At 36.9% G+C, this 22,336-nt stretch overlaps 2 protein-coding genes across 2 annotated transcripts in view; both read right to left on the bottom strand.

Annotated features, from left to right (window-relative positions):
* The window catches only part of CCDC149 (coiled-coil domain containing 149), a 457,725-nt gene that overhangs the window by 325,311 nt on the left and 110,078 nt on the right, over positions 1–22,336 (bottom strand). The window lies entirely within an intron of this gene.
* Positions 1–22,336, bottom strand: part of DHX15 (DEAH-box helicase 15) — a 45,374-nt gene that overhangs the window by 11,235 nt on the left and 11,803 nt on the right. Inside the window, exons 4-10 of the mRNA XM_069856208.1 lie at positions 22,120–22,279; positions 21,481–21,699; positions 10,709–10,876; positions 5,532–5,618; positions 3,865–4,014; positions 3,596–3,704; positions 2,396–2,587 (exon numbers count right to left, since the gene is read on the bottom strand). Of these exons, the coding sequence (XP_069712309.1) occupies positions 2,396–2,587; positions 3,596–3,704; positions 3,865–4,014; positions 5,532–5,618; positions 10,709–10,876; positions 21,481–21,699; positions 22,120–22,279 (1,085 nt within the window). The remainder of the gene's footprint in view (positions 1–2,395; positions 2,588–3,595; positions 3,705–3,864; positions 4,015–5,531; positions 5,619–10,708; positions 10,877–21,480; positions 21,700–22,119; positions 22,280–22,336) is intronic.

Raw genomic sequence — 22,336 nt, 5'->3', positions numbered from 1 at the left:
AGTCTAAAGATTGTGATGGTAGCGGTAGTGGTGGAAGGTTAAACTGTCCTTTGGCACTACTTGAAAAAAAAAATTAAAAAACTTGCAATGTGATGAGCTTTCTCTATGATTACATTCTCCTACAAAAATCTGACTCAGTTTGACTTGAATCCAAAAATAGTGTTTCAACATTCCCTTTCCAAATACAGGCTACCAAAGACAACAAATACTATTGCAGCCAACTTAATTCATGGTCTGCCAACATCCTTATAGATTTGTAGTATTGATATTAATTCACAAGGCATTGAAAGTAGTTAAGAGGTCTTCACTTCACAGAGATCTACAGGAAAACAAAATCAGTTTGGTTTTAGGTAGATATAATTTTTAAGAGGTTAAATTTCAATAAAATAAATGCTAAGTAAGATGCTACAAATACTTTATCTCTTTCCATATGCTGAGGACTACATCAGACTTCTCCTAAGCGAAGCCCATCAATCTGCTGAGAATATCTCTTTGCATCTCCTCTGTCCCTAACAGATGAGGGCCTTTTTTGTGGAGCGTTATGTGGTTTTACTTAATTTTGTTCTCAAATTCCTATAAAAGCCCCCAAAACACTACATTTTAAAAATCAATCAAACGTGACGGAAAAACCCACCCATACTGCAACAGTGAATCCTATGGTAACATCTCAGAAAGACCAAAGGACTAAAGAAAATAGAAATGCAGGTGCAAAATAAAACATCCTTTATTTTGGATCCTGCATTCGAAGAGGTAATATAAAGTATATTTTAATTTCAAACTCAAATAAAAGCAAATTCTAAATTATTTTATCACTGGCTTAACTCATCATTTTGAATAAGTAATAACAGCATAGTCTACCTGCAGCAAGACACTACAGCTCTTACAGAATGAAGCACAGTCATTTAATCTGCTCATTTATTCAACGCTATGCTCTGCTTTTTTCTACTATCTAGTTTTCCATTCAGTCCAAACTATTAATATATGGAGCCTGACAATCTTGGTGTGAACTTAAGGCACCATTACATATAGCCATGCCGCTGGTTTCAAAAAGTGTTTACTTTGGAAAATAGTCCTCACTAATACTAGGACTACGGGTCGCCAAGAGCAGAATTTTATTAACCAGCTTCAATGCATTTTTTTAAAACAACTTATCATGAGATTAGTTGTGCCTTAAAAGAAAGAAAGGGGAAAAAAAGTATCACTGCCTAGTAAAAGGTAAATAGAAGAAGTTATAAACAAATTGGTTGGAGACCAAACAAAAATAACAGAATTTACTGTTCTGTAGTAGAAACTGGGTGGAGAGGGAGAAGGGAAGAGAAAGACAGGCACCAACCTACCACCACCTCCGCAATTAAGCCTACCATTTAATTAAAAAAATTATTACAATTCTGCCCTGCCCATCTGCTCTGAGTCTGAACAATCATAACTCTGCAAAAACATTTTAGCTTGTTCTTAAAAACTTTCATATAAACATACTATAAGACTAAACTGAAAGATTTTACAATTAGCCAAAGCATTCTTTTCCCCCCTATATTCAACCAAGTTAAGTATGTAACCAGTATTCTTGCACTGTGAATAGCCTGATAAAATAACAGACTGAAAAGACAAAAGAGTAGTTGTAAGTAAGAACATCTTCATCTTTGTAATTGACTAAATGTTGCTACTTGTCCTATGACGACTAACAACAAGACAAAGTCAGGTCTACATAAAAAATAGAAGGCTTGCTTCATACCACTTCTCTCATCAAGCTCCCTTGACAAGCAGCTCTGCTCTGACGCAGCGCTATTCACATAACGCAGCAAAGTACAGCTGTGCACACAAATTAATTCTTATAAATATACCCCCCTCCCCCCAACTTGCTTCTTCCCCTTGAAAGTAATGACTGTTCTTCAGCTTTGCCACTGGATGACTGAAAAATGTATCATCATTTCATGCACAAGCTTATGGTTTAATATAAATTACTCCGTAATCCTTCTGGAAATGCTGGGATTTATCAAAGCACAGAAGAATGCACAATACAAAACAGAATTTGCTTTAAAAAATGGGTGGGTGAGAGGCTAAAAAAAATTCTTGTTTAACTAGCCTGATTTTCCCCCCCACCCTCATCAACTCAAATATAGACACTGCTCCTAACTTTAGGGAGAAAACTGTTTGACCATTTTATGCACATTAAACTCTTACTTTTACTATTAATTAGCTTCAAGGTCTCTACATAAACCCATAATGACTTGGAAAACCCCTAATCATTGATTAAACCCCTACATGAAGTTCTGAGAAACAATTCCAATTTTCTTAGAAATATATTTATATTGTTAATGGTTTTGATGTGGAAAACTCAATTTTTCCCCCAACTGAAGATCTCTGTTTTGTTTAGTATCTCTTTCCCTGCTATTACCTGACAACATGGCAGTGATAGACAGGACCTCATTAGAGCAGTTATAGTCACAACTTGCAATAACCATTTTAGCCAGTTGTGGGTCCAATGGAAATTCAGCCATCATGGATCCCAACTCAGTCAAGTCTCCATCATCATTTAAAGCAGCCAGATAATTCAAAAGCTCTAAGGCTCTCATCAGAGTTTCAGGAGCTGAAAAAAAAAAAAATTTAGGTAGGCACATTAATCCAACTTCCCTGAATAAGCAAAAAATGAAGGATGGACTATTCTAAGCCATCTTATTTTTTGTTCTCTATTCAACTGACTTCTGAACACAAAATTACTACCAAATTTAGTTATATACATCCAGACATGAATGAACGCGGGGAAAAGAAGAATCACTTATTTAGAAGAGCTCTTAACTGGATCAAAAGCCTTGAATATTTGAAGACTATAGCTTTTCAAAACGCAACATCAATGGCACCGTGAAACATTCAGTATTATAGCAGTATCATTCCGCCTTCAATATGCATGGATGCATTTCCCCAAAATAAGATCAACAGAATTCCAAAATCTCAGTCATGTCAACTTCAGATACGTATAGTCCTTCACAAATCTGAGCCTGTTAGAATGTTCTGTTAAGCCTGCATTCCTCATAGCCAGTGTATATTACACCCATAAAGAAAAACAGAACGAAATCCAAATGCCTTCCTGTTAAGGTATTTTAAGTGCTGCATAGCACAAAAAATGCAATTGTTCTGTAGAGCTATTTAAAGGTGTAGAGATTATAAATTATATTTTTATTTAAGGGGGGAAAACCCAACCATCTTTGATGTATGCTAGTCAATTTTATTTATGTACAGATGTTAACTGATGCACAATTAGAATGTGTAATCAAGGTGATAAATAAAAAAAAACTTCATCAAGTAACAGATTTTATAATGACCATAACTTGTCTTATCCTTTGCAGATTAAGGAGTATACTGAATACTCCTTAGTTCCATTAAGAGCTGTTGCGTGGACAGAAAAAAAATCTTGCTTTGATAAGAGAGCACTACATCTCAGGATAAACAAAAGACATTCCTCATGGATTACAATAAAAACAGTCATAAAAGAATTTATCCCACATTGCTATTATATAAAAAAAATCACCAAATATTTCAGAAGTCAAAACATAACACTTACATTAGACATGAATAAAATAAAAATAGAAATAAATACCTGGAGGATCCATAAAATCAAAGTGCACCAAATCATCTATACCAAGCTTCTTGAGCTGCAATACTACAGATCCCAAGTTAGACCTCAAAATTTCAGGGTATGTGTTGTCCTGGGAGGTGGGGAGGGAAAACATGGAAATTCAAAACACTTGTTCTTCAAAACACTTCAAACTACAGAAGCATTCAAATACTGATTTTGCTTGATAGCATGGCACTCGCCTACCTGTATCAATCAGATGTTCTTACATACACATAAAAGAAAGTTCTTACCTGCATTTCAGTTTTGTAAGCCTTCTCTGTGTAAAGCCTGAAGCACTTGCCTGGCCTAGTACGACCAGCACGGCCAGCTCGCTGCTGAGCAGACGCTTTACTAATCGCGGTCACCAAGAGAGACTCCACTCTGATACGAGGATTGTACACCTATTTGAAAGTGGAATCAGAACAGGAAGGAACAGAATGAACACCACTCATGGATAAGACAACTATCTGAAAAAAAACACTGTTTTATTTTCAAACAGCTTCTGACTAGGAATTCACAAGTTCTATGTAATGGAAAGGAGAGAAAAATTGGCTACAAAAGCCTCTGGATCAGTGACAGAAAGCTTCAAATACAACTGCCTAGAGAGCAGCATTTACTTTTTATTCACTTAACAACTCCTGCCAGGCTCCCAGTCCTCCTTAAATGCGTGTATTTTTAGATAAGATTTTCATGGCAGGAGGAATGTGTCCAACTTGTTCTACAGCATGCTAAACACACTTGGTGCTCAAATAATTTCATAAAAAAAGTTTTCTTGATGCAATTATAAGGTTGAATAATCATGTTCCAGATATCAGAAAAATCTAACACTAAGGTTGAATGCAACTGTAAAAATCAGACCAGTGACAAAGCAAGACTGTATTTCAAAGTTTCATTCAGACTGTCGCAGTACAAAAACACGTGCTGGAATTAACTGTACAATTTGCATTGCAGTCATACATAAACAGTGGCCTTGCCAACTCAAGAGCATTAATGGAAAAGAATATACCATAGAACACCTTCACAACAGTCAGACAGTAGTTTCACTTAATGTTCTTTGGTCCATGTTTCAACACCCTTATGGTGCGAATAGGTATTGAAACATCAAAAAATACTTCCTATTGCAGAAGGCATTCTACTAGCATAAGAGTGAAAAAAATCTCAGCCTAAACGGCAACTGCAATTTGTGTATGAAGATGCGCTGACTGTACTCACGTTCTGTTGTATCTCTTATTATGCCAAAGTTTAAAAGGTTGACAATAGGTATAAGCATTAAAGGAAAAGTCTAAGTTATAAAACCAGTTATAGTTAAAAAATGTTAAGCGAAGACTCAAGAGATTTGGTTTTTATTATCTCTTTAGTTACTGGGTTGACTCTACACAAGCTACCATTCCCATGCTGTTCCAGGAAGCACAATACAGGCTCTATGACAGGGGCTGCAACCGTACAAGGCAAATACAAGCAGCAGTACTACCCCAGGTATCACTTCTCTCTTCTCAGTTTAGCGCTGGGGTTCTCTATGCTAACATGACTTAAAAGAACAGGCGGCTTCTAGCACCATTTTTGTTTACTTTCATACAATTCTTGGTTTCACTTGAGCATCCTCAAGCACAGACACACAGTACAAAACCACCCTTCCTGAACTATCTAGGAAATCCATATTCCAATTCTAATTTTCAAAATCCTCACATTTCTGTTTTCTGAAAACAAAATTCTTCTGCACTGTTCTGTTTTGGACTGCTCTAAATATCTAAAATTGGCAGATTAAATGCAAAGCTACCATAACTTAAAACCAAAACAATCAAGGTCAGTATTTCAATTGGAAAAAGACCTATTCCTGTCTACAGAAGGAAGAGTTAACCCAAGCAAACCAGATTCTGGTATCTTAAAAGATCTTAAGACAAAACAAAATATTATTTACCTTCTGTTTTGCAAAGCCAGGATCAATCACAAACACAACACCATCTATTGTTAATGATGTCTCAGCAATATTTGTGGACACAACAACCTGTGAAAAACAAAACGGTAAACATTAATTACTTTGTTCTGAAGATGAAGAACTCCAATTGTGTCAGTGCACCAAGAATTTTCCCTCACTTAATCAGCAACTACTAGAGCTGTGTTCCAACACTTCCCCAGGACAATCCAAAAATCAACCAGATGAACTGCTATTGAAATTGCAGTGATTTTTGTCCACTGCTTCTGCTCCCCTATCTCTCTATTAACAATATACTACATGGCAGTCCGGAAGAAGAAACCTAAGAGACAGTATTTTACTTACACAACCACTATTCAAAATTCTTCTTTGGTACAAAACGACAAGTTACACTGGATCCCTTTAACATTGTTTATTTCAGCTTTATAACTCTTTTTGAGAAGCCTAAGCAGGACAAACTAGTTAAACAATATTAAACCAAAGGTTACATAACTGTACTAGCATCGTACATTCTTTTACTTTGTTTGGAATAAAGCAGTTATCAATGCATTCCAGTTGAAATCCTGAAAAATCAACTTTAAGTTGCCAAAAATCTCTTCAAACTGCCAAATATTCAAACATCTTTACATATTTGTATGGTTATGTTCTTAATTTTCTATAAACTTGCTGAGGGTTAAGTCTCAAGCAAAAGTTAAAGCAAAGGTGACATCCAAGTTCTGAGGCTTGATTCATCACCATCTAAATTTTATGTCCATAGATGGGATGTAACAGTCTAATAGTGAGTACATTAAAACACAGGTTGTTTGCAAGTTTAATCAGCTACCTCAGAAAAAAACCAAAATCTGTTCAGCACTTCATCAAAACCACTTACCTTTCACCGCTTAATTTCAGAGCTTTCTGTCACCATTTTATTTTAGCAATTAGAATTTGAGACCCTTAACAATTTGTTCAGAATTACAATGAAGCCAGTGACTGGACTAGACTGATAATCCTGCTGATTTCTCTTCCTCCTGGCTGATCATTTCCCCACTCAGCTACTTATTACTCTCAGCTTGTCTCTTAAGTACACTTAAGGTCTATGCTTGCCCAAATACTACCATTTCTTGAAAGCAATACTTATCATCAAATGATGCACTACTTAGAACGCCTCAAACACACAAAAAAATCCTGCATACCTTTCATTCACAGGTAAACTGCAGAGATTAGTCAGAGATAATTATATTGAAAAGCACAGTAGTTTTTTCAACAAAAAAAATGAACATCATTAAATATGCAAATTAAACTAGCCCTCCCACGTTAAAAGGCTGGTCAATGCACACTCAGCTTGCTGCTACAGAGCATACGTTATTGTGACAGACCTGCTCTACCTGCCATCCCCTTTAACCAAACCAGCAGCTATTTGGTTCAGGCTCCAGAGGAGATAAAGACCTGCCCATGGCCAGGCCAAGAACTCCTCCAAGAAACCCACAAGGAGCAGTGCAACACAGCAAACACCAATCAAGGACCCTTGTGCATAGCTCTATTACATGCAGTTTGACTTCAAGTCAACCACTTTCAACCCACAAACATGACAGCCTAAGTGAGCCTTCTTTGAGCGGTCCCTGCTGGGAATTGTGGCTGCATGGCAATTACCTCCCCTTGCGCTGGGACACCTCTCAAGGGTGCTCCTTGATGCAATGAGATCTTTTAACAACAACAGATCGCTGGTGAGCCCCATCTGAATCTTTCCTGGACAGCACTTGGATTACATGACCAGGCAACTCTCCTCTTTAACAAGGACCAGTTGTTTAGCCTAAATAAGTAACATTTTAAATGGAATAAATCATTTTAAGTTACAATATTGTGTGATTTAGTATGCTCTTTGCTTTGCTTTCTTAGTAGCAAGACTTGCTCTGAAGCACTAGGCCACAAACTGAGAATTTCCAGTTAATAACTTTGCCAGCACACACAATCTGTTCAGTCAAAACAAGGCCTCCAGAATAAATGAGAAACATGAAAATAGAGGCTTCAGTGACACAGACCAGCACCAGCCGAACCAAGACAAGAACCTGTCTGAAAGAGAGCAAAGGAATCCAACAGGGGAACGAGAAGACCTCAGACCCCAAAAATTACTACTAGACTGAACCACTGCATGAGGAGAAGGTAAATAATCTGTAGGAGTACAATCATCCAGGGACTTCATGTCAGCCCCCCTCTCTGCAGATTCAATTCCTCTCCCTGGAGCCAGCCATATTGCTATATCCCTCTATTAAACTATTCTGTAAAATTTAATGCCTGACACCCTGCTTCACAAAGCCTCGGATTTGTACTCCAGAGCAAACTCACACCAGAAGCCCAAACATGAATGTAGGCGAATTAGGGATAATCAGTATGAAACTTCGAAATCTTAGCTAAGTCTCATAGGGCATCAGGTGTGCACATATAATCCTTTGGCTATAAACACACATTTCTTCAGCTATAAATGCATATAAGCCAATCTTCCTTCATATATTTTCTCCACACAGTATCAGCATGACCTTATTAAACTATTACGTCACACTTTTACTTAAATATAAGGTTTATCTTTAAAACTCATTTGCAACACTTTATTTCAGAAGTCCCAGTTTTCTCTCCTAATGTCTAGTAGAAGCATTCAGACCCAGAATCTTCAGATACTGATTACAGAGCAGTGCTGAAAGGTTTTGGTCCTGTTTTTAATCATCAATTTCTATTAGGACACTTAATACCAATACTGTTAGTATGCTTACTCCACAAAAGTCCAGCAATTTAACCTGTACTTGAATTTACTTGACTTGGACTTGAACTGTAAAGACCTTTCCAAACGTAGAAAGAAAAGTTATTGACACAGCAGATTCTGTTGTGCATACAGATCTCATCTGTTAATATCACACTGCTTAAATCACCTAAGTAATGAATGTAAACCCAAGGAATTTAAGGAGAAGCTGTGCCACATCTTTCAAGTCTAAATCTAAGTACAAAGTTACTTGGAAATCAAGCAAATGAAATTATAACTATATAAAATAAACGTCAAAAAAAGTTTTAAAATATCAAATTAACAGTTTGATACACCCAACTGTTTAAGAGATTAATTTAAACAAATTACTTTAAATATAAAAATATACATATCTCCATATACAAATATACCAATATTGCAAATGTATTAACTAGTAATGCTTAAGACTTCTGAAACAGAAAATACAACACAATTTGGAAAGAAGGAATAAGATAGGAAAGGGGATTAGAAAGGCCCCCTGTTAAGTCATCTTCTTCCACAGTATAAAAGTAACTGATTAACTGTAACTAATAGAAGTATTTTCTTAATCTTAAGCTTGCTTTCTTGCAGTAATAGCTGACCTTGCCTAGTACATCTTAGAAGACAAAAAAAAAAAGCACAAAGTTATCAAGCTTTATCAGTACTGGCTATTACCATCACTACTACTGTAAGATGCCACACAGCTTCCAGTATCTTACTTTTCTTTGACAAAGTTAAACCTCAGGAGATTCTCTTGGGTTTTATGACCATTAGAGCCTGTGAAATGACTCAGACCTCCCACTAGCTCTCTCTTCTCCGCAGTTCTAAAAACTAGGCTCAACTCCCACAGGAGATTGTGTGAAAGCAGACATTTTGTAAGACAGCACAGGCACAGCAACACATGGTCCTGCTTTACACACCTTAATCCTTAAGACTAACTGAAACCAAAACAACAGTTAAACAAAATTTACAATGCACACAGACGCACTTTCTCTCATTGCCAGATTTACGGACATAAAAAGCCAAATATTGAAGCCAAAGCAGGCAAAGAGAAAAAGTAGCCTTTTTTTAAAAAAAAACCAACCAAACAAAAAAAACCCCACCAAAAACCAGCAGCTTCAGAGGTCTGAATCTGTTGCGTACATATTTTGTGCCTGCTTTAGTCCACAGTTGATATCCTTCCAGCATGGGAATTTTTCTTGTAAAATGGTTGCTACACTGCAAGCATCTTCCCCTTAGACACAGGGTATTGGCTTTGTCAGTTCGACATAATGAAAGCTACACACTACATCTGTTATCCTCTTATCAAGAAAACCGGAATCTGCCTATTTTGAAGTGCACAGTTTTAAATATGAATGAAAATGTAACGAAATACACAGCTACCACTCGTTCATCACTGTAAAGCAATTCCATTCATTTAAGTAATTTGCTAATATAATCTTCTTGCAGCATTAGTTTCACGATTTCAGATTAAATGCTTTCTGCAACCAACTTCAATAGGAAAAAGACAATCATGTCACTAAATTCAGTGATTTATTCTTTCAGAACATTATAAAGTTGTCCCTGGTATACTATATGCACCATACTATAAAAAAAAAAAAAAATCAAGGAACAAAACCTGCCTAGAGCAGACAGTATGATTCTGCTTCGACCTTCAAAACCTTAACTTTGTGACTGTGACTGTTATTTTCATATAGCAGTAGTTTAACCTGAGCAAGATCTTTTAAGACTCCTTCCAAATAATCAGTGTTAGAGAAATAACCACGCTGTTTTTAGCGTGGCTTATGTGAGTATTCACGAACTGAACTATTCATTTTATGAAGAACACCTACTAGTGTAACCTCAATCCATTTTGCCCAATGGAAGAACATTAATTGCGTGCTTACTACTACAGAAAATAAACCTCTAACTTCAATGTACTTCTTATAACTTGCCCCTTCTCATAAACATTGAGAAACAAAAAAAAACCTGCCTGATAAACGTCCCTTGAAGAGATAGTCCATTTTGTTTCCACAAAGCACATCTCAGAATAATAACTTATGGGAAAAAAAATATTCCATACCACCACGTAAATCATGTGGACATCAAATTCAGTATTTAATCTGACTTATCCTATTTCTCATAAGATAAACTTTTATGAATACCACTCCCATTCAGCCAAATCAAACAGTTACTAGAACATTCTGGCCTTATAGATGGAAACTAGAATTTGAATTTCACTTAGAAACAAACTCAGAGTTACCTAAAAGTTTTCATGTGATAAAATATTGAATTATTAAAGGCTTCAGCAAATAACCCTTCTACCTGCTGCTGTTCAAATACACTTAAAACAGTTGAAGCTCATATTTAATTGCCCACAAAACTGAGTAACTCATTACTGAGCAGCATACTAAAACAGCATACTAGTTACCTTCCTTCCTATGGCTCCGTTTTGTTTTTTTGGTGGGGGAGGCTCAAAAATCCTTTGCTGTTGCTGCGGGGGAAGGGTGGAATACAATGGAATGATTTTGATGTCACCAACTTCAGGGCCTAAATCATCAATTTCACGTTTTATCCTCTTGCAGGCTTCATCAATCTCCTGCAAAACAAAAAGCATTCATTAAAAGACAACTCCATGAAAAAGAAAGCACGTTTCATTTTACAGTATCTTAAGACAATTATACTAAGTCCACACCCTGAAGAACAATTACAATAACTTCTACTTTAAAAAATAAAAACAATATATATAAAAAAAGCAAGGCGCTTGCTGAATTTGCAATTGAATTTCCATAATACTTCAAGATGCTTCACCTTCTATACCCTAATGAACAGCCTAATTTGCATTCAACATCCTTTTTCTTTTAGTCATGTTTCCTAATTAATTCTCTACAAATTGTACTAAAATTGAAATCTCTCACCCTGGAATATTAAACTGCACCCATGACCTTTTCAATTTTCACAATCTAGAAGAAATTGATGTGCAAGATATTTTAAATAAGCCAATTAAGCTTTAATGTCACGTATCACTAATGCAATTATATGGAAGATTTGCTTCATTGTACCTAATGAGAACAAACACCTTTACAGTATAAACATGGATGCTCAAAACCAAACCTCTCAATCCAGTCTTTCAGATTTTATTTTAAAATTAACTGAAATCCAAATTAAGCTGAAGTAAAGTCAGTGAAATGCTCTGAAAATGAGAAAGATTTCTCATGCCTTTTTTTACCTGAGTATTTTCTACAATATTTGCTAGCCTATTTTCTGACTCTGCGTACCATGCAAAAAAGTTCACAACAGCTCAAACGTTTATAATTCTGTTTCATTTTAAAACAACCACAGTTAAGTGAGCAAGGTGACCTATAGTTCTGACAAGATCTAATGAAAACTAAAGTGCACAGAAATTTAGGTCAAAGAATAACAATTCATTAACTTCAACTTAAAAATCGCAACACTTTCTGCTGGTATAACCAATATGCATGCTCACCAACTGCTGATATTAACAGGTTAACCACTGAAGGGAGAATGAAGTTATCACAAGAAGCAACAGTAGTCAAGAGCGAAAAATGGCTACAACATAATCCAAGAAAGGCCATCTCTCCCTTATCACAAGCAATTTACCATCCTGAAGCTGAAGTGACACTTAAGACCCTCAAGTAAATACGCCGAACAGTTTAAAACCAAAGGCTCTGTTAAATTACTGCTTTAAACTGTACTCAAAAAAGTAAAAGCAGGAAACTAAATTCAAATATATTCTGGGAAAAAAATGGGTTCTTAAAATCTGTTCTTAAGTTTTCAGCACAAATGTATTGAGTATCTTTTTAAAAAAATGCGCAAGACAATACAATAATCATGTTCTGTATTGACCAGAATACATAATTAATGTAAGCATGACAAAATGAAGGCTCTTCCTTTGATGTCAAAAAGGCCTTTAATAGTAATGCTTTCTGGCGTTATCTTGCCAACATGAATGAACTACAGATATTTACAAAAACCCTTTTAAACAAAGGTAAACTTTGCCAACAAATCCAATACAGCCTTCATAAAATGTAAGAGGCATATAAGAAACTGAGCTGGAATGCCCCCTACTGGTTTATTAATAAAGATTTAATTTCTTCACACAGATGTCAGTATCCGGTGTTTTGCTGACAAACCCCTTTAAGTTTTGTAACAGCCTTCTAATGAAAAGGAAAGACCTAACTTAATTGACAGATCATATACAGTAGTCCAGGACATTAATGCTTTAACAATGGTGCTTATGTTAGAAGCAAACAGTTGACTAACTAGGCAGCAACAGTCCCTCTTAAACTTGCATCCATTCAAAGTCTTGACAAGCTGATACTTGAGCCTGTTAGAATCCAATTTTGTAATGTCCTGTATTTTATCTTTCAAAAAAACCCACACAGGCCAAATGCTGAAACAAAAATCCAGCACAGACATTAGCCCCTGGTCTGAAGGTCACTACAACGTTTCACAGAATCCAAGCAGCGAAAGCTCTGATGCTGGATAGGATACTTCATCTTCAACATTAGAGACCAGAGATTCTTGGAAAGTTTTATACTTATAGTAACATACAAGCCAGCCATGATAAATGAAAGCACTACACTCTTTAGGCCACATGTTCACAGCCACCTTTCAGAAAGGATAGATATATTGTTTCTCTCTAGAGCTTCTAAATGTAGTTTCAAAGTACCTCTAATCAGGAGTCATTAAAATAATTCAACACAGAGATGACAAGTGCAAATGTAACCATTACTTTGCAGACTTTCAGAGGTAACTATGGGCGGGAAGCTCCTTAAAGAACGATGCAAATCATCAAGACCCACTGCCCCTTATCTAAAGGCAACCACCCTCCAACACCAGCAGACAAACCAACATCCCAAAGCACACAATTTAGGAGGCACACGTGTAGCAAGAATAGTCTGAAATTATTAAGTATTCATGTAAGTGTTAAAGGCTCATTTGTATCACATGAAAGCATTTAAATTTGGAGATACAAGAGTAGTTCAAGGTGCAATCCTAACTTTAATCCTCTGAATTCTGCAAGTCTAATTGACTAGTTTCAAAAATTTCTTAGAAAAAACACACACACACTTCAATACTGCATGCCACCCACTCCAGATCCATTACAAGTGATAGAGTCTAACTAATACACTGTACCTATAGCTAAATATAGTTTACAAAAGGAAAGAAAAAGCAGTAATCAGGAAGATAATAAAGATAATCATTATATCAAGTTAAGCGACTTTAAATGATATTCTAAGATTTTTTTGGGGTTTTGTGATTATGGCTGGTTCCACACAAAGTCCTGCACAGACTGTGTGGTTTTCAAATGACTGGTAAACTTGAACAGTCAATAATTAGAATATCTGTCTAATTAGGTGGATTTCATTCAGGAGCTTAAGTATCATGAGACGCCAAAAGGCTTCAGGATTTTGACGGGAACTTCCATTGTGCCACAAACTTGATCAAGACCCAAGTCTGTGTGAGAACCAATGCTTAGCAGCATCTTGTTTGGTGCACAGTTCCCCCTCCAATTCTTTAGAAACAGTAGCACAGCCATCTATATTTTCACTTAACAGTAAGTAGGTTACTTATGCCTCTGGAATCCGACACGATTTTTACTCCATCTTAACCCACTTTTCCAAAGAAAAGGCAGGCTGATGACTATTGCCTAGAAAAAAAACCCTGGATACAGTAATTTTTTATTCCCCTCATTTGAAGCTGTGCTTCTGTGCAGCTAGAAATCCAAAGATCCACCAGACCAGAGGGAAACTCCGAGTTTGAAGCCTGTTGATAAAAGGAGTCCCCAGTTCTCAGAATGCAGGGATTGCTGCTTATTTTCCATTTTAGCATCCTCTGCCTGGGGAGAGCAATGCCGACTATTCATACCAAGCTCAAGAAATTAAAAGCACAGTGCTTTATTTGTTTTCCCCTTCTCAAGGAAGATCAATACATCTAGAAGTTAAATAACTGGTTATATTAAATGATTCAAGCTGACACAGAACAGATTTTTTGCTCCAGTGAAATACAATAAAAAAACTTCATCTAAGCCTGAAGAAGCAGCACTATACATGCAAGTAGTCAAAAGCAGTCCTGAACCACACACATTCCCTCATGCACAGCACTAAATACTATAGTAACAGTACACAAAATATGCACACACTTTAGAAAAGGTTACGCATGCTACAGTATCAAAAAAGGCCCAAAAGAGCTATGGGCACTTTTCAGGCATAAAGGAGGTATATTTAATGCTTCAAATTGCAGTTAAAATTAAGTACTCCAAATCACTTTTAACCATTCAGTAAGATAAACATATTCAATGCCACCTGGAGATAATATCACAGCTAAAACTGCTGGACTGTAACCGTGGAAACAGACCTGGCTGCATTCACTCTTTGTACAAGGAGTATTCAATGTTGCTCTCTGGTCAACAGCCTTTTATTCCTTTGTAACAATTAAGCCAACCACAGAAAGCACTAGCTGCAGGTTAGCTTCTTTAGAGCTCAAGATTGTCTTTTCACATCCTGCCCCTTTGTTTTCCATCTCTCATGCTGCCCAGTACTACTTGTATCCATCATCCCAGAACAAGCAGAAGAACTACTTCACCTACTACAAGACACAAAAGGTAGAGCTGAATATCTGCCTTATTTGTAAAACTAAATCCTTTTTTCTTCTATCACTGCAATAGTGCTTTTTACCCCTCCCTACAGAAAAGGAGATAAAAAAACCTTCCACACTGCTCAAAGTACAGCATGGGAAGCGGACAATAGGAAGGCTTCCCAAGAAGCCTGTTTCTGTAACCTGACTGCAATGATCTGGGAAGACAAGATGAAAATCTGTCAGTATTTGAAACCAAGAGGGACAGAGCTGATGGTTTTCCTATAGTTTATCTTCAACAGTACCATTTATAAGACTAATGCTTAACTCCTACCCAATCTTGCCCCTTTGATTTGGTAGATCCTAACAAGACTGAAAACGTGAACAGGACTCAATATTACTAAGTAATACTTATCAATATTCTTTTTTCCCTAAAATAACTCACTTTTGAAAGCCTAATCACAGCAAATCTTTAGGTATGACTTCTGAAGTTGGTCTATGCCCATCTAATTTAGAAACACGCTGGTTCTTCAGGCTTTGTGTCAGAACACAGTAAGGAGAGACTCAAATAAATGAACCATAAACCAATATCTGACCAGCTGCCTCCAATACCACACCTCCACTGCTTAAGCTTACCATCTCACTACTCCAACACTTAATATTCTCTAGCTCTGCATCAAAAACTAAGGATTTGAACATATCATTAGCAGTTCATCTAAACAGAGCAGTATAAAATTAACCACATAAGACACTAATCTTGCCTCTTATCATGCACACATTTTTTTTTTTTTCTGCTGTTGAAAATAAAGTCATTATCACACTATTCAAACTGAATACTCAGTAAAAAAATCACTTTTCTTTCTTTCCCTGATGGTATTTCTGCAGCACAAAGTAAGGTGTTTATACTGAAAGCTCACTATTAGCAAGAACAGAAAGAAAAAAGGATTACAGGAACAGTTACTTATGTTATTGAGCTAGCGCACCATATGTTTAAGAAGAAAGTTTGTGCTGAACAAATACTGTCAAGATGGTTACATAAAGAAGTTCCACTGAATGGTAGTCAAAACACCCAAGCATAAAAATAAACCCGGGAAAACTAGCAGTGATGAAGTCCACACAACACCAGATTGGAAGGGACCTCAAGGATCACCTAGTCCAACCTTTTATGGCAAAAGCACAGTCTAGACAAGACGGCCCAGCACCCTGACCAGCCACTTAAAGTGTGTCCAATGTTGGAGAATCTACCACTTCCCTGAGGAGGTTATTCCAATGGCTGGTTGTTCCCATTATGAAAAATTTTTCACCTGCATCCAATTGGAATCTCCCCAGAAGTAACTTGTATCCCTTACTTCTTGTTTTTTTCTGTATGACTTCTTGTTAAGAGTCTCCATCTTCTTTGTAGCCATCCTTTAAATACTGGCACACGGTGATAAGGTCTCCTCTAAGCCTTCTTTTCTCAAGGTTGAACAAACTCGGCCCTCTCAGCCTTTCCTCACATGGCAGGCTCCCCAGTCCTTTGATCATCTTTGTGGTCCTAAGTTACTGAGCCAAGCTAACTATCCAATAATCTGAATTTCCTTCTCTTTTGTTCGTGTGCAGGACCCATCTGTGTTGCCATGGACAAAGCTTGAAATTACTAATACTAAACAGCAGTTACCAAAGGATGAACTGCAAATTACCCTAAAGCCACCAAAATACATCACATACTGGCGTTCATTTTGGCTGACAGCCAAACTGGAATACGTAACCATCCATTTACCTTACTGGTCAGGCTCCACTCAATCTTAAGATCTAAACTGTATCTCATTATCTTCAAAAAAACTGTTTCTACAAAGAGATGGTGACTAGTGATGTCATTTTAAGCACATTTAATAGAACAAATGGAGCACTTGGCACACAAAACAGAATTCTATTATTTCGTAGACACTGTCCTCAGGAACATTATTTCAGAAATGTTTTCTTTAGTTAACCCACACAGGGTCACTACAAAGAGGCACTTAAAGAATCTCATGAGGTGAGCAGAACTTCAAGACTGCTCCAGTCAGAACACAGTTTAAACTCCCCTAAACAGGAGATAAAAGTCTTATCTACAGCAGATCAGCTGTTACACTATACAGTTAGATTTAGCTTCACCTTGGATAAATAAGTAGATATAACTCTGTAAATATAAAGTAGATATAACACAGAAAGAAACGAATGCCAAAAAGTAATATAAGGCAATTTTACCTTGTGTAAAATGAGTGCATGTGGGAAAAAAAAAGCATAAGTAAGAAGTATTTCCCAAACAACAGATATCTGGCCGAAGTTTTTTTTAGTTCCTATCACAGATGGGGCACCACCAGCCACATCTGGGTTTGATGACAAACCTAGAAATCTGTCTTGGAGCTTAAATCTGCATGGACTTCACTAATTTCCCTTTCTTCCTCTAGGAACAAAAGCAAACTGCTACAACCTAAAATGAGGAAACAGCAGTGAACAGAACTGGTCCCAAGATATGTACCATTTCAGGAGATGCTTTGAATACAAATTCAGAAACAAAATTTTGTAAAATGATATATTTTGGCAAAAAAAGTTGTCCACAGAAAAAGTAAATATATGACCATAACTGAGAACTCAACCAGTTCCACATGATGCCTATAATCAAGATATTTTTGACCTACTCTATTTCAAATATTTAACACTGACATCATCTGAGATAAAGATGAAAAACAAACCTTCCTTCCTTTAGCACTCAGACAAAAATCAATATTATTCTTCTTTCAGTTCATGTTCCCCAATACCTCAATACTTTCATGAGGCTAGGCTAAACAAGACACAACTTGTGTTCACTGTAGCCCAGCAAACTTAGGGCCTTGACCTCACTCAGCCACTACCAAAAATGAAAGAATTTGTCAATTCTTACTTCAATTTCCTCATAAGTATCTGCTAATTTCTTTCACAGTTGCAGGTCTTAACCAGCCTCAATGTGATGAAAATAAATCCTTATTTACAAAATATTCTGAAAAGAATGCTCACAAATATTTTTGCAACTCTGTTCTACACAAACATCATTTTTACCAACATCACTTTAAACCTTTCTGGAACACTTGACAACAAAACTTCACAGCAATATTTTTCAGTTTATTTATTCACAATTAAAAACGGTCCTGATCTGTACTTCAAATCTCTAGATGCTGCCTGGATTCTTCCTCCCAAGAGTGTAATGATGCACTTGGCTTTATAGAGAAAAGGATATTGGTGTGGCAGGGAACACATCTGGCATTCGTTAAGTGCCTAGGTTACTAAGATATGCAAGACACACCTAAACAGTTTCTGTAGCATTATTGCTGCCTCCTTTACTCCACAAGTTTCATCTGCAAGGATTTTATATTTACTCTCAGACTACCGACCTGATGGGAGTGTGAAATCTAATACTGTTTTAGCAGAACTCCAGTAGAAAATAAACCAGCTACCTCTGAGATTTGCTGGTGTGCCCGTCAAGGCATTTAAAGTGAAGTTTAGCCGATGTATGTCTATACAACTAGACTACCAAGTTTATAATCTCAGTGACTTAGACAATAGCTTTTGCCAAACTTGTTCTAAGACAGACATGTTGACTGAAGAATAATTACACTACATCTTTGCAAAGAGAATTCCCTGTTAGTTTCCAACTTTGTCTATGACTGATACCAGGCAACCTGGTTCACAGTTATCCAAGTTCCAGCTGTTTTGAATACTGGCACAACACCCAAAGATTATTTCCGTCTTCTGTAATCTCCTCAATACACCAGGTTAGTTTGGTTTTAAAATCAACAGATGAGATCTCCTCCTTAAAAGGACTGTGAAACAAGTCCCATTTCAAAATGGTTTTTCTCCTAATGTTTCTAAAACATCCTCTTTTGTTACTAATGGACTGAAGAGTAGTTCATGCAACATAATCATATACTTTTGCTCCTTCCAGGATTCAGAAAGGAAATTTTTATTCAACATTTATTATTGCACCAGTAACAATAATTTTATCTTCACCCAGTAACACACTTATACAATTAGGATTCCTTTGGTTTCCTAATGTATTTAAACTTGTTTTTATTTTGGGGCCTGACAACACAGAATCTTCCCTAGTATCTCCAAGCACCGCAATCAACTTTGTCTTAATTAATCTGTGCTGATAACTGCTATCCATCTGATTGCCCATATAAAATTACTTCAGATTCAGTGGGAAGAGAAGGCAGTAGCCAGTAAGGATCCTTATTCTGCCTTAGACCAGTGCAGTTACTCCCCATCTGAAGCCTCTTCAACTTTAAACAGCTCACACTTGCATGGTTCTGCCCAAAACATTTTCCTTTTATGTAATTTCATTTGGCTTCATAAATGCATCTTTCTGACAAGAAAACCAAATCATCCTGCACCCTCTTTAGAGGCCTTAGAAGCTCCAAAACATCACAGATCAGAATGGATACACCACTTCAAAGCTTCTCTACAGAAGCTAAACAAGGCTTCAACTTCACATTTACTAGCTAATTTATTTTTATTTATTTATTTTACACTAATTTATTTTTTTTCAAAGAAGTAACAGTTTTCTTTTACACAGATTTGCTTCAAATATGTGGCCGCCAGGTCGAGGGAGATGATTCTCCCCCACTACTCCACTCTCCTGAGACCCTACCTGAAGGGCTATGTCCAGTTTTGGAATCCCCAACATAAGGAGGATATGGAACTGTTGGAATGGGTCCAGAGGAGGACTACAAGGAGCTCCAAGCAGAGACACCGCAGCGCTCCTGAAGTTACCATCCATGGATATGTGGACTGGAGAAATGCAGACAAGGTGACAATAGTGCCTTGCCAAGTTCTAAGTGATTCCGTAAGGCAATACAGAGATATAACTATGCATGAATGTATTTAACAACATCTGTACACACAAACATGTATCATGTGCATGATTTTATTAAAAATCTGTTTATAACACATTACGTTCTGTAGATTAACCCAAGGGGAAATCAAAGAACTTGTTGATACAATAGAACAGAGTACCTCTGCAGACCCAGCTGGTACTAGACCAGTTGGGTCCAGAGCCATTGGCCAATCATGAGTAGTGCTCAGAGCAGGTAATGTCTGAAGGCAGTCATCTGTCACCCCCCTAACAACTTGTTGCAACAATATTAAGAGCAATACATATCAACTGACAAAGCAAGAACATCCTTTATAATTGACAATTAGAAGTGCAAGTATTTGTTCTTCATGAAAGGTTAAAGACCAGCCTGATTTAGCATCCTGCTAAGAGAACAAAAGCAGCTAAAAAAAGCTGGACAGCAGTATCCCTTTCTGTTGCCACCACTTGCCTTCCACAGTATTTCACCAATTCTCACATTTACCTGCCAGACCAGCCTGGACTAGAACTTCTAACTAAACCTGAACAGGAAGACTTCAAAGCCACATTTCACAGAATCTTCCTACTTGTACTTTAACTCACAGCAAAACTCCGAAGTAGGATGAATACAAAGGCCAGTGACACTGCTTTTACAATGACTCGTTCTTTCAGTTTTCTACATGAGGAGATGACGTGCCAGAAGACGTTTTAATTGCATGCCTTGTAAGACTAATTGAAGAGGCAACACATTTTATGACTGACAAATCTGCTTAAAAATCTTGTGTACTTTCAGCATTACAAGTTCTTTCTAACATTTTTCCCCCCTTGGCACAGTTAAGACTGTGTACACTTAGACTAAATATACTGAATTGTTCCACGTACTTTGAAGGGTACTTCTTCAAGAGGGATGACTGCAAGAAGAATAAGTCAATAACATCTTTGCTAGTTGTGTTTCACCCCCTACTAAAGATACTAATGGTTGGACTCGGTGATACAGTGGGTCTCTTCCAACGTGGTTGTTCTATGATTCTAATTTTGACTCAGCCAAGTAAACTTTCACAACGCCAATGAGATTTTTTTACCTTTTCTCCATTTTCAGTCTAACATGGACACTCAAAAGAGCTTCAAAGCAACAGATACGGACTAGAAAAAGATTGTTTATTTGAAGTAACGGATTTAAGTTACCAGAGAATCCTTGTTTCCTGATGCAGGCTAGCTTAAGTGCTTTTGTACAGTCCTCTTTTGCAAGGCAGAGTCTATTTCTGAGACAGAACTCCCAGCACAAGGTAAAGAAAGACTACGACCTAATACTCAGTTATTCAAAAAAATCAAAACCCAAACATGTTTACTAGAACTACTACCGATAGTGAAGTAGCAGAACGAAACTGTTATTCCTCAGGTAAGTTGTACAACATACATCCAGAAGCGCACAGACTACATTTTCAGTAAGCACACGGACACTACCAGGTACTCAGAACTCTTAAGTTCACATCAGTACAAACCTAAAGGTTCATACTCCAGATTTCTATTTTAGAAGTACATGAGTAAGATAGAGAACTTTCATTCTAGAAAGGGCTTACACAGCACATGCATCTTACAGACATACAACTAAGGACCTGAACGGTATGGCAGGTAGAAAACCTCAGGTCATTCAAACGATAAACTAGAAAAGGAAACTAAACCTTTCAGCCTACACAAGCCGCTTAAAACACTTTCTGTATGGAAAAATGGACCAAAAAAAAAAAAGGAATAAGTACCTCTTGTCCAGTAAGAAAGAGTAAGAGATCTCCTTCCTCCTCTTCACACATGTGAATTTGAATCACTGTTCGAATGGCAGCCTCAAGGTAGTCCCTTTCTGGTTCTGGAGTATAGAAGATCTCCACAGGATGGGTGCGACCCGGGATAGTTAGAAGAGGGCAGTTGTCAAAATAGATCTGAAACTTGCCAGCATCTAAAGTAGCGCTCATAACTATAACCTGCAGGTTTGGAGACAAAAAGTTACTCCAAGGGTTAACAAGAATTTATTAAGTGTTCCATACACTATATGTAATAGTAAGAAACTCAAAAATAAACTGTGGACTGATTTAAGCATGCTTTTATCATCTGAATACAGTACCTTTGTTACAAAAGTCTAAAAATTTTCCTAGTTGAACATGGAAAGGTTAAGCTACAATTACATTCTTTGCAGTATCTTCCTTAATACAAACTGCATACAGAATTTCCTAGGGTGATCTTTCCAATATGTATTATCCTTAGATCAAGAGAAAGTTGACGTACTTTAGTTGATTATAAAAATCAGCTAATAGTAAGCACATATATAAGATACACAATAATATGCCTTATTTGGTATGCCTGTAACTAGGAAGGAGATGCTATTTGGTTTCATCACTACTGACCTTCAAATCAGATCTTTGTCTTACAACTTCCTTCAAAACTCCCATCAAAATATCAGTAGCCAGTGTTCTCTCATGGGCCTCATCAAGAATTATAACACCATAGCGCTCCAGCAAAGGATCATTCATTGCTTCACGAAGTAACATACCATCAGTCATATATCTGAACACAAACAAAACCAAATTTAAACAAATTTTACTTCCCAAGTCCAATACAGCA

This window comes from Phaenicophaeus curvirostris, chromosome 4, assembly GCF_032191515.1.
Source record: "Phaenicophaeus curvirostris isolate KB17595 chromosome 4, BPBGC_Pcur_1.0, whole genome shotgun sequence".
Taxonomy (NCBI): Eukaryota; Metazoa; Chordata; class Aves; order Cuculiformes; family Cuculidae; genus Phaenicophaeus; species Phaenicophaeus curvirostris.
Note: the sequence above shows the minus strand (reverse complement) of the source record. Positions and strands in the feature narration are given on the sequence as shown.